Source organism: Cheilinus undulatus, linkage group 23 (assembly GCF_018320785.1).
Source record: "Cheilinus undulatus linkage group 23, ASM1832078v1, whole genome shotgun sequence".
In the NCBI taxonomy this organism is placed as follows: Eukaryota; Metazoa; Chordata; class Actinopteri; order Labriformes; family Labridae; genus Cheilinus; species Cheilinus undulatus.
In genome coordinates this window covers 27,578,652-27,591,974 of record NC_054887.1, presented here as the reverse complement: position 1 = coordinate 27,591,974, position 13,323 = coordinate 27,578,652, and the positions used below count along the sequence as shown (strand labels likewise).

The window sequence follows — 13,323 nt, the reverse complement described above, 5'->3', positions numbered from 1 at the left end:
GATCAGCACGGGAGAGAGATGGCTGGACTCCCTCATTCCAAAGTGGCACAGAAAGCATCTGAGTTTTACAGCTCGGTCATGGTCAATAAAACCCAGTGGATTCTTGGAGCCTGTGCACCGCTCTTCCTGCAAAGTGTCAGGCAGTTTACTGCTGAGTAGGGACTGTGAGAGCTGCTAAAGTACTGGAAACTATCTCTTTATCTTTGGTACCACAAAGAGTTTATGACATGAGCACGGTGTTCCTTAATTAATTACGACTGGACACGGCATCCAAATCGGCTCCCACAAGAATTTAGTGTCATAAAATGGGTTTCATGAGTGTGGATTTGAATGTGAGAGATAGTGTTAACAAGTCTCAACTTCTGTTGTTAGTTCTTGCACACAATAAATTCTTATTGGCCAGTGGTTGGTTAAAAACCCTACAGAGAAGGAGCCAATGAAAACCTTACACACTGTCAGCCACATGTAGGAATTATATGACCACACCATTACATAAAGACCTTCTCTTTCACTATATCAGGAGAATATGGAGACCAGCTCACTTAAGGTCTGAGGCATAATGGTTTTAGCCAGATTTTGGCCTGGTTGCACCCTTGCATGTCATTGGAAATGATAAAGCTCTTGATGCCCCAAGGCCTGGTTGCATCTTTTGACACCTTGACCTGATCCCAACACCTTGCGACCAGTTGCTGACCAAAAAGCTAGGTTTTTCGCAAATGACGCCATGCAGCAGAGGAGAACTCCCCTTGTGGGGCAAGTAGTGATTTCTGCATAGAGAAGAATGTCAAAAAGTCTGTTTTGATTCTGTTTACCACTATGCCAAGTGTTCAAAGTGCAAAAATAAAAACATTCTTACTCTTAAGCTACTTTTGCATCATGAAAGTAGTGAAATATTCACACCAAAAAAGTTTGAGAAAAACTCATGGCTAAACAGCAGCAGGTAGACATTAAAAAAGCCTCCGTCTAAAGCCTGGACAAGCGGTGTCACACTCCGCTCACATATGGTCCGTTTCCACAAAGCAGTCCGGCTGGTTTAGTACAGTTTTGCCAGGGTTTAGCCTTTAAACCCTGATCCTGCCCGTGTTCTTCGGCTTATGTCTGTCCAGTCTCACTCATCGTGATGGGACATCCGTCTCTTTTAAGATGTCTGTTGTGTGGGCTCAATGGTGAATGGACACAAACCCTGCAAACTTTATTCGGTAGATAGAACATCACCTTTCAGTTGAAAGTATGTTTGTGACAAAATCAGGAATGTTGTATGTGTTAAAGGGCTTCACTAGCCTCTTAGCTCAGCACAAGACTCCTCTAGACTCTTGTCTAGAGGACTTCGTCTAACTAGACGATGCTAAGCGATGCTAGACATCAGCACGACTGAGTATTTAAATTAGTGTTCACCTCCATGCCAAGCAAACTGTGGCAAAAATCACTGTTTTGTAAAGTAAGGGATCATATTCAGTGTTTGTAGAAATTTTCTGATGATAATTGCAGCGTACAGGCCCATTTAGAGCTGTAAAGTACTAACTTTCCTTCGTTACCATTCATTCCTAATGGCTGCCCCTGACTTCCTGAAACCCAATGGACATTTGCACGTTATTAGAATCATGCGACTGCAAAAAACGTATTGCATTCGGTCCCTATGTTTGTCCTGGGGACCATAGAGCAAAGCTATCATACCTGGACTAATTTTCTAGACGTTACCACATTCTATTGGAAGGATAGCCACGCCACATCTAGATACAAAGGGATGAGTCCATAATCATTCTTTCAGAGCAAAAGACTGCTAGCATCACTCTCATTGCTTCTGTGACTCGCCTACCCAACGACCTATGAACTCATGTACAGTCACCATGACAGCAGAACACTGTTATTGGTCAGTATTACACGCTAAGATTGTTGCTGTGTAGTCTGACATACTGCCACTGCAACTGACAGAAATGTGTAGTCTGATCTGGCCTTAGGACAACATGCATGACCTCTCTATCTTTGGGCCTTTTGAAAAGTCACTTTATCCAGATTCAAGAACTTCAGAAATTCAGATGAAGGTGCACTTGGACAGAAGTTAAGCCCATGACTTGCAATTTGAGCTCCAAAAAGAAGAAACAAGGGTTGTTCTATGCCACAGGCCAATAGATGTGCCCAGTTTTTGGTTTATCAGTGCCCAATCAAACCAGAGGGAAATAATCCAATGGAGCCTCTTGCTGACAACAGGAAGTGACAAAATTGGGCCTTGTCTTCATTCCAATCACTAAGTTGAACCAATCAAGCCCAGATTTTGATAGAGGCCTCAATATATCTCTGCAACACTGACATGCCTTATTAAAGAATGCCTTGCTGCCAACGGCAAGCATTTCAATATCTGACCAATTTCATAGGAAGTTACCATAACTCTCATGCTTCAAATTTCAAAATGATCAAGATCTGTCCCTCCTTCGTCTCAGATACCAGGAATGCCAAACCAACCAAACAGGGAACCCCAAGTTTCTGCAGCCAGACAAAATAACTGCAAATTCTGCTTTTCTGGATTGGTTTCATCTTTCAACTCATGGTTGCTACTTGATTGTGACACTCCAAGCAACTTATCCACCATTTTTCCTGGAACAATAAGCCAGACACGGTGGCGCCTATCACATTAATGCAAGTCTTACTATCTGGATGTGACTGTTGGTTTGTTTAGACATGGAAGGCATGGAGAAGGCTTTTAAAGAGATGATAGAGGATGGACTATGGTGGATAAACTATCGGCAAAGCAATCTAGCACCTGTTGGGATTTACCTCTCTTATCATAAGGGAATATCATATTAATCAATTTTTCTTGGTGTTACATTAATGAATACAGTACATTTTCAAGAAATGTTTTGGTCCTTTTGTTGCCAGAGAGTGAGATAATTCATAAGACCACCTAAGATGAGAAAGAAAGGACGAGACAAAGGTCCAGGACATCACTGACTCTGCGCTAATGCAACTGGATATATCCTCATTTCTCCCTGTGGAGATCTTACATTATGTGCCTGGATTAAACTGATAAAGGGCTCTAGAGGTAAAGGGCTGTATAGTCAAAGAGTGTCCTTAAATCCCTTGTGACCCAACCTCAGCTAATGTACAGCTCTAAATCTGACAGGATATCTGCCCTCCCTTTTCATAGGCGCCTCTTTGGTCAGTCATTCACAGAAGAGATTTTTAGTCTAGGCCTTCACTGGAAAATGACACCTATCCTCATTGATGGAAAGGACACAGGAGGTCTTTCTTTAGATGTCCGCTGTGTGTGTCCAGTGTAAAACTAGCGAAGGGGGGTTGGAGGGGGGTGTCCTGATCATCCCGTAATCCACATAATCCCCTGCTGCTGACGGACAAGGCCTAGCTATGTGTGTTTGAGTGTGTGCATGCATGCAACATGCTGTTTGCACATTCTACCTCTCTCCCTCTGCAGCTCCAGCTGCTTTGGATGAAAGTGACAGGGACAAACACTGAAGAAGAAGGCTCATCGATCTGCCAAAGGAAATTTCTTCGCCAGTTTTACCTCAAGTTTACATCTAAATTGAACAGCAAAAATCCCTGGCTTATTTGATTAGAACTTGGTGTACCAACAAATCTGATTTCATTAGTTCCAGTGAATTTCTGCATCATTTATTCTGCAGAGGGTATTCATGCCCTTGGATGTTTTACCCTTTCACTGATTTTATAACTCAAGCATGGTCACGGCTTTGTTTTGTTTGAAGACAAAAAAAAAACCCTCTTTAATGTCAAAGTAGAAACAGATTACTACAAAGTAATTTCATTTAAATAGAAATATGTAGTTTAAAATATGTGACTGCATACATGAAATGACATAATTCAGCAGAGGTCCTGCTAATAGGTGCTAACAGTGAAATGGGGATCACCTGTGTGTCTGAAGTGATTTTAGTAGAAAGACACCTGTGTCTGGAAGGTCTGATCACTGGTTAATCAGTGTTACTGGCTACCATCACACCATGAAGACAAAAGAACACTCCAGAGAAAAGGTTAATGAAAAGTACAAGTCATGGGATGGATACAAACAAATTTCAAAGGCACTAAACATCCCCAAGAGTTCAGTTAAATCCATTACCAAGAAATGGAAGGAATATGGCACATGTGTAAATCTGCCTAGATCAGGCCCTGCAAGAAGGAGACTAGTGAGAGAGACCACTAAGGCCTACCACCCTGGAGGAGTTACAAGCTTCAGCAGCTGATTGTAGAGACTCTGCAGACACAGGGCTTGATGCTAACTTTTTTCCCAAGGAGCACATGTGCTCCTAATTTGGAAAAGTTAGGACGAGAACATAAAGAAATTTAGGGGCACAATTAAATTGATAAAATAATGTGTTTTCCGTAATAAACGTGATGCAAATAGACATTTACAAGCAAAATTATTTAATGAATTTGTATACAAAATGTACAGAAAGGTAAAATCATCAAGTTTTGAAAAAGTATTGCAATGTAATGTTGTCTTTAATGTTACTAATTTTGGTACTTTAAATGTGGCAACTTCAGTTGGAGTCGGTCTAAGTGACTAATAGGTTTCATTGTTGTGTGTTTTTTATAGTCCGGGGGAGTCGGTCCATTTTGGTTTGGTTTGCATTCACAGTGCTCTTGGCCAAATGGACCAAACCGTCTGAACACCTATAACCTCTGCCCGTTAGGGGCGCTGTCATGACAAACGGCGACCAAGAAGAAAAGCCGGCATAGAAGAAGACGAAACGGGGAAAATCCAGCTCCTTCCGTCGGTCTTTTTTCCACATAAACAATGAAAAAACACCGTATTACACTGTCTTGGGGTTTCTACTCTTGTATCTTGCAGCATCACGCTGTGGGGATGCTTCTTGGCAGAAAAAGAAGGCTTGTCAAGGTAGAGGGTAAAATGAAGGTGGGACAATCTTATTCAGTCTGCAAGGGAACTACGATACTTGAGCAATTTGACTTGAAGGGAATAAATATTTATGCTGTCAATTATTTTAAATTCTATATTTTTTAATTATTGACATTACTTTGTAGAAATCTGTTTTCACTTAGACATTAAAGACTTATTTTTTGCAAATTTATTTGTTAAAACAACCAAATTATATTGACCATGACTGATTTATAAAACCAATATCCAGCGTAAAATATACAAGGTGGTGAATACTTTATAGGTACTACACCCAATTAAGAAGAAGTGTGACTGTTTTAGCAAAAGGTAATAGAATATAAAGACACTTAGGATAATGAGCAAGATATACTTTGGCCAAAAAGCTCCCATAACAGATCTGATTCATGGACTCAACATAGCAATGAAATCATCCCATGGCCCTGCCTGCTAAAGCATTACAAAGACAACTGAGGATTTCTAGGTCAGGCTAATAATTGGAAAAACTGACTATGGTTGTGGATTTTCTTATGTTTCATAGACCACAGTTTGTTTCATTACCTCAAAAAAAAAAAATTTCCACCAACTAGTATTTAGCATTTCTGTTGGGGTAGGAAATCTGAGGTCTTAAAATGCAAGTGTGCTACTTTACTGGTGTCATGCGTAAGGTGGATTGGCAAAAGCGCTCTGAGCACAGAAAGCCCACTGTAGTTGCAACACTGTCTCTGGACACATTATCAATCCGAGGGCTGCCAAGTTCAACACGGACAGACTGGAGGGGAAGAGTTCAGGGAAAGGAGCATGCCTCCTTTGGCTGAGCCGTTAGGGTCCCATAGACGACAGCCCAAATGGATTCTCCAGATATTTTCACGCAAACAGCCACTGGAACATGTGGCGACCGACGGAGAGGAAAAGGAATGACAGCGAGAATATGAGAGAGCGAGAGGAACGGTGGAAGACAGGGGAGCATGCATATTTTCCAATGCACGGCACCCTGCAGCTAAAACCTCATCGTCTGTTCAGTAAAAGGATGGAGTGTTCGTGAAACGCGGCACAGAAAAATGTGGCATTGATAGATGGATGCTGTGCAGTTCAGTGACTGTACAGTGTAAGGTAATGCGGGGAAGACAAACACGTTCCCCGTGCCACAAAAAGGTCTGTTCCTGCTTAAGTAGTCTATCCTGCACGAGGATTCATGACTTACATTGGCCTCCATTCTGCACTTTCTCATGACATGACTACGGACAGTGCTGCTTTACGTTCGCAGGGCTGTGGTACAACCTGAGCAGTAGCCAACACTTCACGTTCTCAGATCATCCAGTCTCTGGACACCGTCATGACTTGTCAAATCTTGTACATTCAATCGACTTCAAGCCAGAAAGGCTGACACTTCTTGGGACCATTTTGCAACCCTTCAAACTGAAATATAAATCTCAAAAATGAGCTAAATTCTGAGGAATAAGCAATTGCAGCCAACATGCAGAAGTCCAAGTCTTGTTGCATCACATGGATGCTAAATGTGATTCATGATTTACACGAAATATCTTTTTGACCATGATCTCCCCGTTTCTGAGTAAGGAACACGTCCGTTTATACAAGAGGAGGGCTGCAGCAGAGGGAATTCAAAGACCGAAAAAGTCTTAACTGGCAGAAAGCTGGCAATCGAGCAGGCTGTCATGACCACTTCACAGCATGTGGGTGTTGCCAGCAGCATCTGGACGAACAAGACTCGCAGCTTTGCAGCAGCTTGGTGGCTCTCCAACAGCTCCCTGGCACACAGCGGACAAAGGGCCCCAATGCAGAGAATAATGTCGACCGGTCCTGGAAAAGCTGCATGCACGGGTGGAGGAATGTGGCCGTGGTTTGGTGGGGAGCAGCAGCAAGGTGCACAGGGACATGACTGCCAGACGGAGCATCAGTACTGGATGATTCAGCAGAAAAATGTGACATACTGGACTATCCTGTGCTGCTGTTTTTAAAGTATTTCTACAATGTCCTTGTGTGGCAACATGATCGATATGAGAGGCGACTGGAGTTGTTTGAAAGGCCTGCCTCTAAACCTTGGTACCAAACCCCTTCATGGTTGAACCTTTGCAACTTCCTGGCGACAGTTTAATTCGATACACCACTGTCTTTACTGGCAGTTCCAGTAAGAAATTGGATTCTTGGTGAGACAGAACAGGCACAGTACTGTGCAGAACTTTTAGACACATTTGGGCCAAAAATTTAGGCTGAAGTAAGATGTGGCGAGTAAGCTGCCTAAGGGCACAAGGAGGATTGACACAACCCCTGGTCTTGCTCTGGATGTCCTTGCATATTGCCAGGGGGCATTGAGAAATAATCTGCTGAAAAATTAACAAATTCCACATCTCTAGGGCAGAGAGAGGCCTTGATGTGGAGAGTAAGCACGACCTAGGTAGGAGGGTTGCAACAACCCGGTTGTGCTGTAGATGTCCCAAGGGCCTGAAAACCACAGACGGTCTTTGGGCATAAAACCAGTTGTGACAAGGCCAGAAAGAATGCTATTCAGCTTGGCTGCGGAGTGACACAAATCATGTAGCACCCCACATGGCTGTACTTGCTATGATAATTGGTGTCTCCAAATTGCCCGTAGATGTGAGTGTGCCTTTTTGCCCAAAGACAGCTTGGATTATCTCCAGTCCCTCGCACACCCAAGCGGGATAAGCAGCACTGATGGATGGTCCGAACAGTTTTTAGCCATGCTAGTAGTGTGAATATCCAACATCTAGATGAAACTACAATTAGAGCCACTGCTCCTTTGCATCACTAGGAGCCATTTGAACTGGCTGAGGAATCTGATCTAGATGCTACCTTTTGGAAGTCTTCTAGGCCAACTGAGCGGCCTGGCTTGACTTTCTTAGCCTGCTGCCACTTTGGGCCCAGCCAAGATTTATGGTGGTTCCACACATTTAAGTTGAATTCTGGTGACTTTAGAAGTCTCTGGACTTTTTTGCTAGCACTGTCTTGTCTTGATAACCAACAATATATTCCTAAGACAGACCCCATGGGATGACTTATTTCAATTTTGGTGCTCCTTTAATTTTTGGTGCTGTTTTAAGGTGGTTTAAGACTTTGGTTTACAATCAAATGCATGCAAATGAAACAAAATTCTCTTTAGCTTCAACTTAACTTTATTGTATTGCTAATTAGCATATGTTAGCATGCTAACAGAGGAATGTAAAATGGTTAATATATAGTGAACATTATCATCAACAATCAAGTTTTAGGAATGCAGGGCTCAAAGGTTTCCGTGCAGAGCCCAATTTGGCAAAAACCAGGGCTGGAGTGAGGGGAAAGGGCAGTCAAGGTCAAGCTCAACGATATCTCTTTCGTCCAAACTTTTCAGGCCTTGGTAATATTACCCTACCCATCTGGATGGTGCTTTTAGAATTCTGCCCCAAAAGTTTCAGATCTTTTTGAAAGTTCTTCCCCCAGAGCGGGGACTTTTAAAGTGGTAGTTCAGCTACTCAGGAGGTAAATGTGTGGATCAGCAGCCAAGGTCAAGCTCAATAGCATTTCTTTTGTTGGGTCCTTTTCCCCCCGGTAAAACGTTCGAAGACTACCAATGGTTTTTGGGCCCTTTGGACACCCACAGTACTACCATGGGCTCTTAGTAACCCTACTACCCACCTGGATGATACCTTAGGCCGTGCTCACTCGCCACATCCACCTCTAACTCTGTCCTTAAGGTGTGGACTTTGTTATTTTTTTAACAGATTATTTTCCCATGCCCCTGCTCCAGAACACGACCGGGATAGTGCCAATCTTCCTTCGCTGTGGCTTACTGGCAACAACTACGCCTCATTTCAGCTTCAAAATTCTCCACAGTACTGTAGATCTGTAGATACTGTAGAAAGTCTTACAGAGCTACTACCGTGACTCTAGACCAACTTTTAATCGTACTTCCAAAAAAATGTAAATTGATTTTAGTCTGCATTGCAGCAGATGGTCCTCTTCTGCTGCATTGAGGCTGAGATTTAAAGAGGCCCCTAATTGTCCGACGGATACCAAGCTCCTCAGAAAGTCTATCTACAAACCACTTCAGGTTCAGGTCCGGGTCAAAGCGATTAATTAGTGGAAAAGGAAGCACCTGCAAATGCATTATAAATGCTGAAATCTTATATCTTCTCCTTGAAATTGGCAGCTGACAACATCTACCACATGTGGAAAATCTTTCATAACTTTGGGACCAAACCAAACCATCAATAGTGGATTGTTTAGCCGAGAAGTGAGAGGGACAGTCATGACTTTGGAAGCGATACGAAGGTCCTCCAGAGCAAATTGGCTTAATGGGTGGACGTCAGCCAAAGAAATATGAATAATGAGGTTATAAACTTCAGCTCTGCAGCGTTCGAGCCAGCTTTATTGCAAATGCACAGTCACACTGTACGTCTCCCTGACAGGAAGATCAGGATACGTGTCTTGAGGTGGAACATTGCAGCTAACCTCGGTAGCTCCATATATCCTGTGCTGTTCTGGGCTGGGTTATACCCTTAATGGAAAAATCTGAGATTTAAATCCTGGATTGTTGGTGGAGGGTTTTCTTTGGGTCGCTTTCCCTTCTCTGGTGGAAAAAAGAAAAAACTTCACTGCAACATTTAGTTTCTACCCCTCCTTAAGTTTCCACTGCCCATGGGCACCACTGGGATTTGCCACCAACCGTATAGTTACTTATCATATTCCATATTTCATTTAGGTTTGCTTGGGCGTTTATCCATCAATGAGCATTAAAACAAGGCATGAATGTGAGCACAGAGATGTAACAGGAATGAATGAAGGGAGAAAGGGGAACATTAATGCAGGGAACATCGAGACAAGATGTCAAACCGGCTGCTTTTTTATTTATGAGCTCGCTGGAGGTGGAGAGCTCTGGGACGGATACAGCCAACCTTTATGAATAAATAAAAAGGTGCACTTACTGAAATAAAAGCCTCTCTCTCCACACACAAACTGCAGCGTGTCGACGAGCTCCGCCCCGCACAGGGTCTCTGGGCCCGCCCCTGTTGCCGTCGGAGTCAGGGTGAGGACGCACAGCAGTAGTGAGAGGGTGTGGCTACAGGAGATACAGCACATCGCACTCTGCAGCAACAGGGAGAAAGACAGCTTTAACATTTGCACTGCTGTGAAAGACAGAGCATCAGATGGAGATCTTGAAGGCATTTGGCTCTTCTGGACACTGCCGTGCGTAATGGCGCACATTAGTGGCTAGGGCTGGGAGATATGGAGCAAAATTCACATCTTGACATATTTTTGGTGAATGGTGATAGAAAATACGCATCAGACATGCCAAAAAAAGTCAGCTCTACATGGGCCAAATGTCACTTAACAGCCAGCTTGCTTGGAAATGCCATGATAAAATCAATTAAATCTACATTGGTGCAAACAAAATTAAACTTGCATACATCTTATTTGAAAATAAACTGATGCATCTGAAAATCTTGTTATATTTCCCAGCCCTACTGGTGGCAACACCAAACATTTTCCCACATAAAAGCAGTGAGCTGAAAGCTTGTTTCCCCTAACTTCCAGGTTCCCCTCCCTGCCAAAGCATGGAGATATACAAGGAATAAAAGTGGCCACAGATGGTAACTTTACAGGGTTTTGGTGATTGGAAGGAAAATGTGTTAAATCCAAACTTGCACTTTGTGCCAGAGTCAAACAGTCAAACAGGAGCCTGACTCATGAGCTCTGATGCTCCGGAGCGCCTGTGCGTAAAAGCGAGCGGAGCGCGTCCAGAGTGGAGGCACACATTCCTCCTTATCAGGCTCTGCCTGTGCCATCAGAAGGTGGTAATAATCCAAAATTAATCAGTGCAGTTTAAATATCAGTTTGGCATTAATCGTTTACATTGTGCAATATGGAGAGCTTTTAAACGCGCGTTTTTACGCACAAGCATAAAGTGGTTCAAAAACCAAAAAGCAGCAAAGAGATGCAAAAAAAGCGGCGGGGATCTTTCCGATCCACACTGTGAGATGGAAAACTGCTCCTCCGCCAAACCCAGGCGAGGAAGCTGAGTGAGCCAAATATACATCATAAAAAGAATAAACAGAACAATATCCATCTTTATCTCCATACAACCCTGCCTGCACAGCATCGATGCGCACACATGTTAAAGCTCTCCCCTCTCTCTTCTCCCGTGCAGGTTAGATATTTAGCTCTTAATAAATGCAGACTCAGCAGTAATTACTTTGAAAGTTGCACAGCTGCATTAGGACTTTCTGGTGGAAAAGAGCGCAGGGCGCACATCAGCGCAGAGGATGAAACATCCATTCATCCGAGAAGCAGAGAAAGTCATGCACGGTTCATGTCAAGATGTGAAAAGTCAATTAAAGCAGAAAGAGGGTAATATCCTGATATGTTATAAAAACAGGAAAGGCATGCATGAGTTAAAAAAATCTAAAAAATGAGCTTAAATCCGCGTTTATCATGCATGTAAAACGACAAAATCAAAATAAGCGATGGCTTTTTATTGTTTCAAATCAAACTAGGATGCTGTGTGCAATAAGTGTGCAAGGTGATAATGTAAAGTGTCAAAGGAAATCAGGTAAGTTACCTTGAAGACATCACATAAATGCCACTGAAAGGAAAGAGCGCTAGACATCCCCACGGGTCTCCGCAAGACAAAGCCCGGCGAAAATGAACTTGTTTGAAGTCATTAAAAACGGGGAGAAAGAGGATGAGATGCGGGCAATGTCACATCTCAATATTCCGACTTTGTTCCATTGCGCAGGCTCGTTTTGGAGAAGTGAGATTTAGCGAACAGGAGACGGATTTAGAGAGAAAATCCCTCACATTTATCTACATTACACAGACATTTTCAACAGGAAACAGCTGGGGCAGCATTTGCCTCCTACTCGTCCTAAGTTATTCATTAAGGATTTTGGGCACATATTCAAATAACGTCATTTCTCTCCTTTTTTTTTTCTCAGAACGGGATTGAATTTTGATCTCTCTAAGACTTGGTTAGTAGTTCAGATCAACAGAGAGAAAGAGCTGCTGCCCCACCAGCAGCAGTCCACACTCACAACACGGTATTTTAAACGCTGAAAGCTGAATAAGGAGAACTTAAAGACGAGAAGGAGGTTAGGATTTGACCACTGGTTTTCGTGCGTAATTTGGCACCGCGTAAATGCATCCAAAGTCTGATTTAATAAGCATTTTCCCACTTTATCTGCAGTGTGCAACCTAGTAAATTCCCACTAAAAACACACTAAAACAGATCATTAATGTAAAAAAATGAGACTTGTGTAAAAATTAGATAAAGACTGCCTCATTTGGAGACGTTTTCTCCACAAACTTTGCGCTTTTGTGCAACATTTTCCACGCTTTTCGCTGCATTTTATTGACAGAAATAAGTCAATATTGCTGTTTTTGTGCTGAAATTGCGTCAGCACGTGCAGGTTTGTCTGCAAATGACATCTAATGATATTTGATTCCTCTATGCTTCCATGAATTGGGTGAGTTATGTGGAAAAGGAGTGGAAAACTAAATTACACGTGATTTTACACCAACTAAGACATTTATTCCATTTTCCCCTCGATCTCAAAGAGATGGACTCTTTCCTCCTGTTTTACAAACACTTGGTGGCACCCAGTTAGGGCCCCCAGTGCTCCCACTGTGTCACCGAAATAAAAAAAAAACCCTCAGCAGTGACAGGGCACAGCTTCACACGAGGCGAGGGCTTAAAGAGACTTGTTTTCAGCCACTAAACATGAGATCAGTGCTGCGACCCAATCATAAAACAGGACACCAGCGCGTATCTATCCCAGCATGCTCGGCTCGGTGTGTGTCAGCACATCACAAGCGCAGGGGTCGGATCCAAAGGGGCCCGGAGCCAAAGACACGCAACAGTTAGGGTCGCTGGGGTAAAGTGGGTCAAAACTGCAGGCACGATCAAATGTCCCCACATGACACGGACAGCTCTGCATCACACTCATAGGGCTGAAGATAAAGAGGCAACTCGCATCAGACCTGACGCTGAATGGGTGGTTTCAAACAGGAGGTTCGAGGCACCTAAAAGGGGCATAAGATTCATATTGGTGGTCACAGCAGCAAATGGTTTTCTTTCGCTGTTTTTTTGTCAAATACTCCATGATTTTTCCACAACGATGATTCAAATAACACAATCAAAAAAGATAAGACTACAGAGGGGCGTATATTTCACGTCTTTTATAATACAGACTATACACACGGCAACATCTCCATGACTTCCTGACATTTAACTTAATGTACGTATATTTATTGAGACATACTGCATCTGTACAACAAAGCTCGAGGGGCATTGTTGAGATACTTTTGACGCTGTTTCTACACCTTGATTGTACGGTAGTGTATTGCATTCACTTGACAAAAAAAAATCCTCCTGTTTTTATGACATAACTATCTCATAGAAACAGGAATTTTTAAAATTTATTTTGGATTTTCCTGTTTTAATGCGATAC

At 42.8% G+C, this 13,323-nt stretch overlaps 1 protein-coding gene across 1 annotated transcript in view; it reads right to left on the bottom strand.

Annotated features, from left to right (window-relative positions):
- The window catches only part of igf1 (insulin-like growth factor 1), a 30,011-nt gene extending 18,317 nt beyond the window's left edge, over nt 1–11,694 (bottom strand). The window contains exons 1-2 of the mRNA XM_041780528.1: nt 11,436–11,694; nt 9,802–9,961 (exon numbers count right to left, since the gene is read on the bottom strand). Of these exons, the coding sequence (XP_041636462.1) occupies nt 9,802–9,961; nt 11,436–11,483 (208 nt within the window). The 5' untranslated portion in view covers nt 11,484–11,694. The remainder of the gene's footprint in view (nt 1–9,801; nt 9,962–11,435) is intronic.
- Between the last annotated feature and the right edge of the window lie 1,629 nt (nt 11,695–13,323).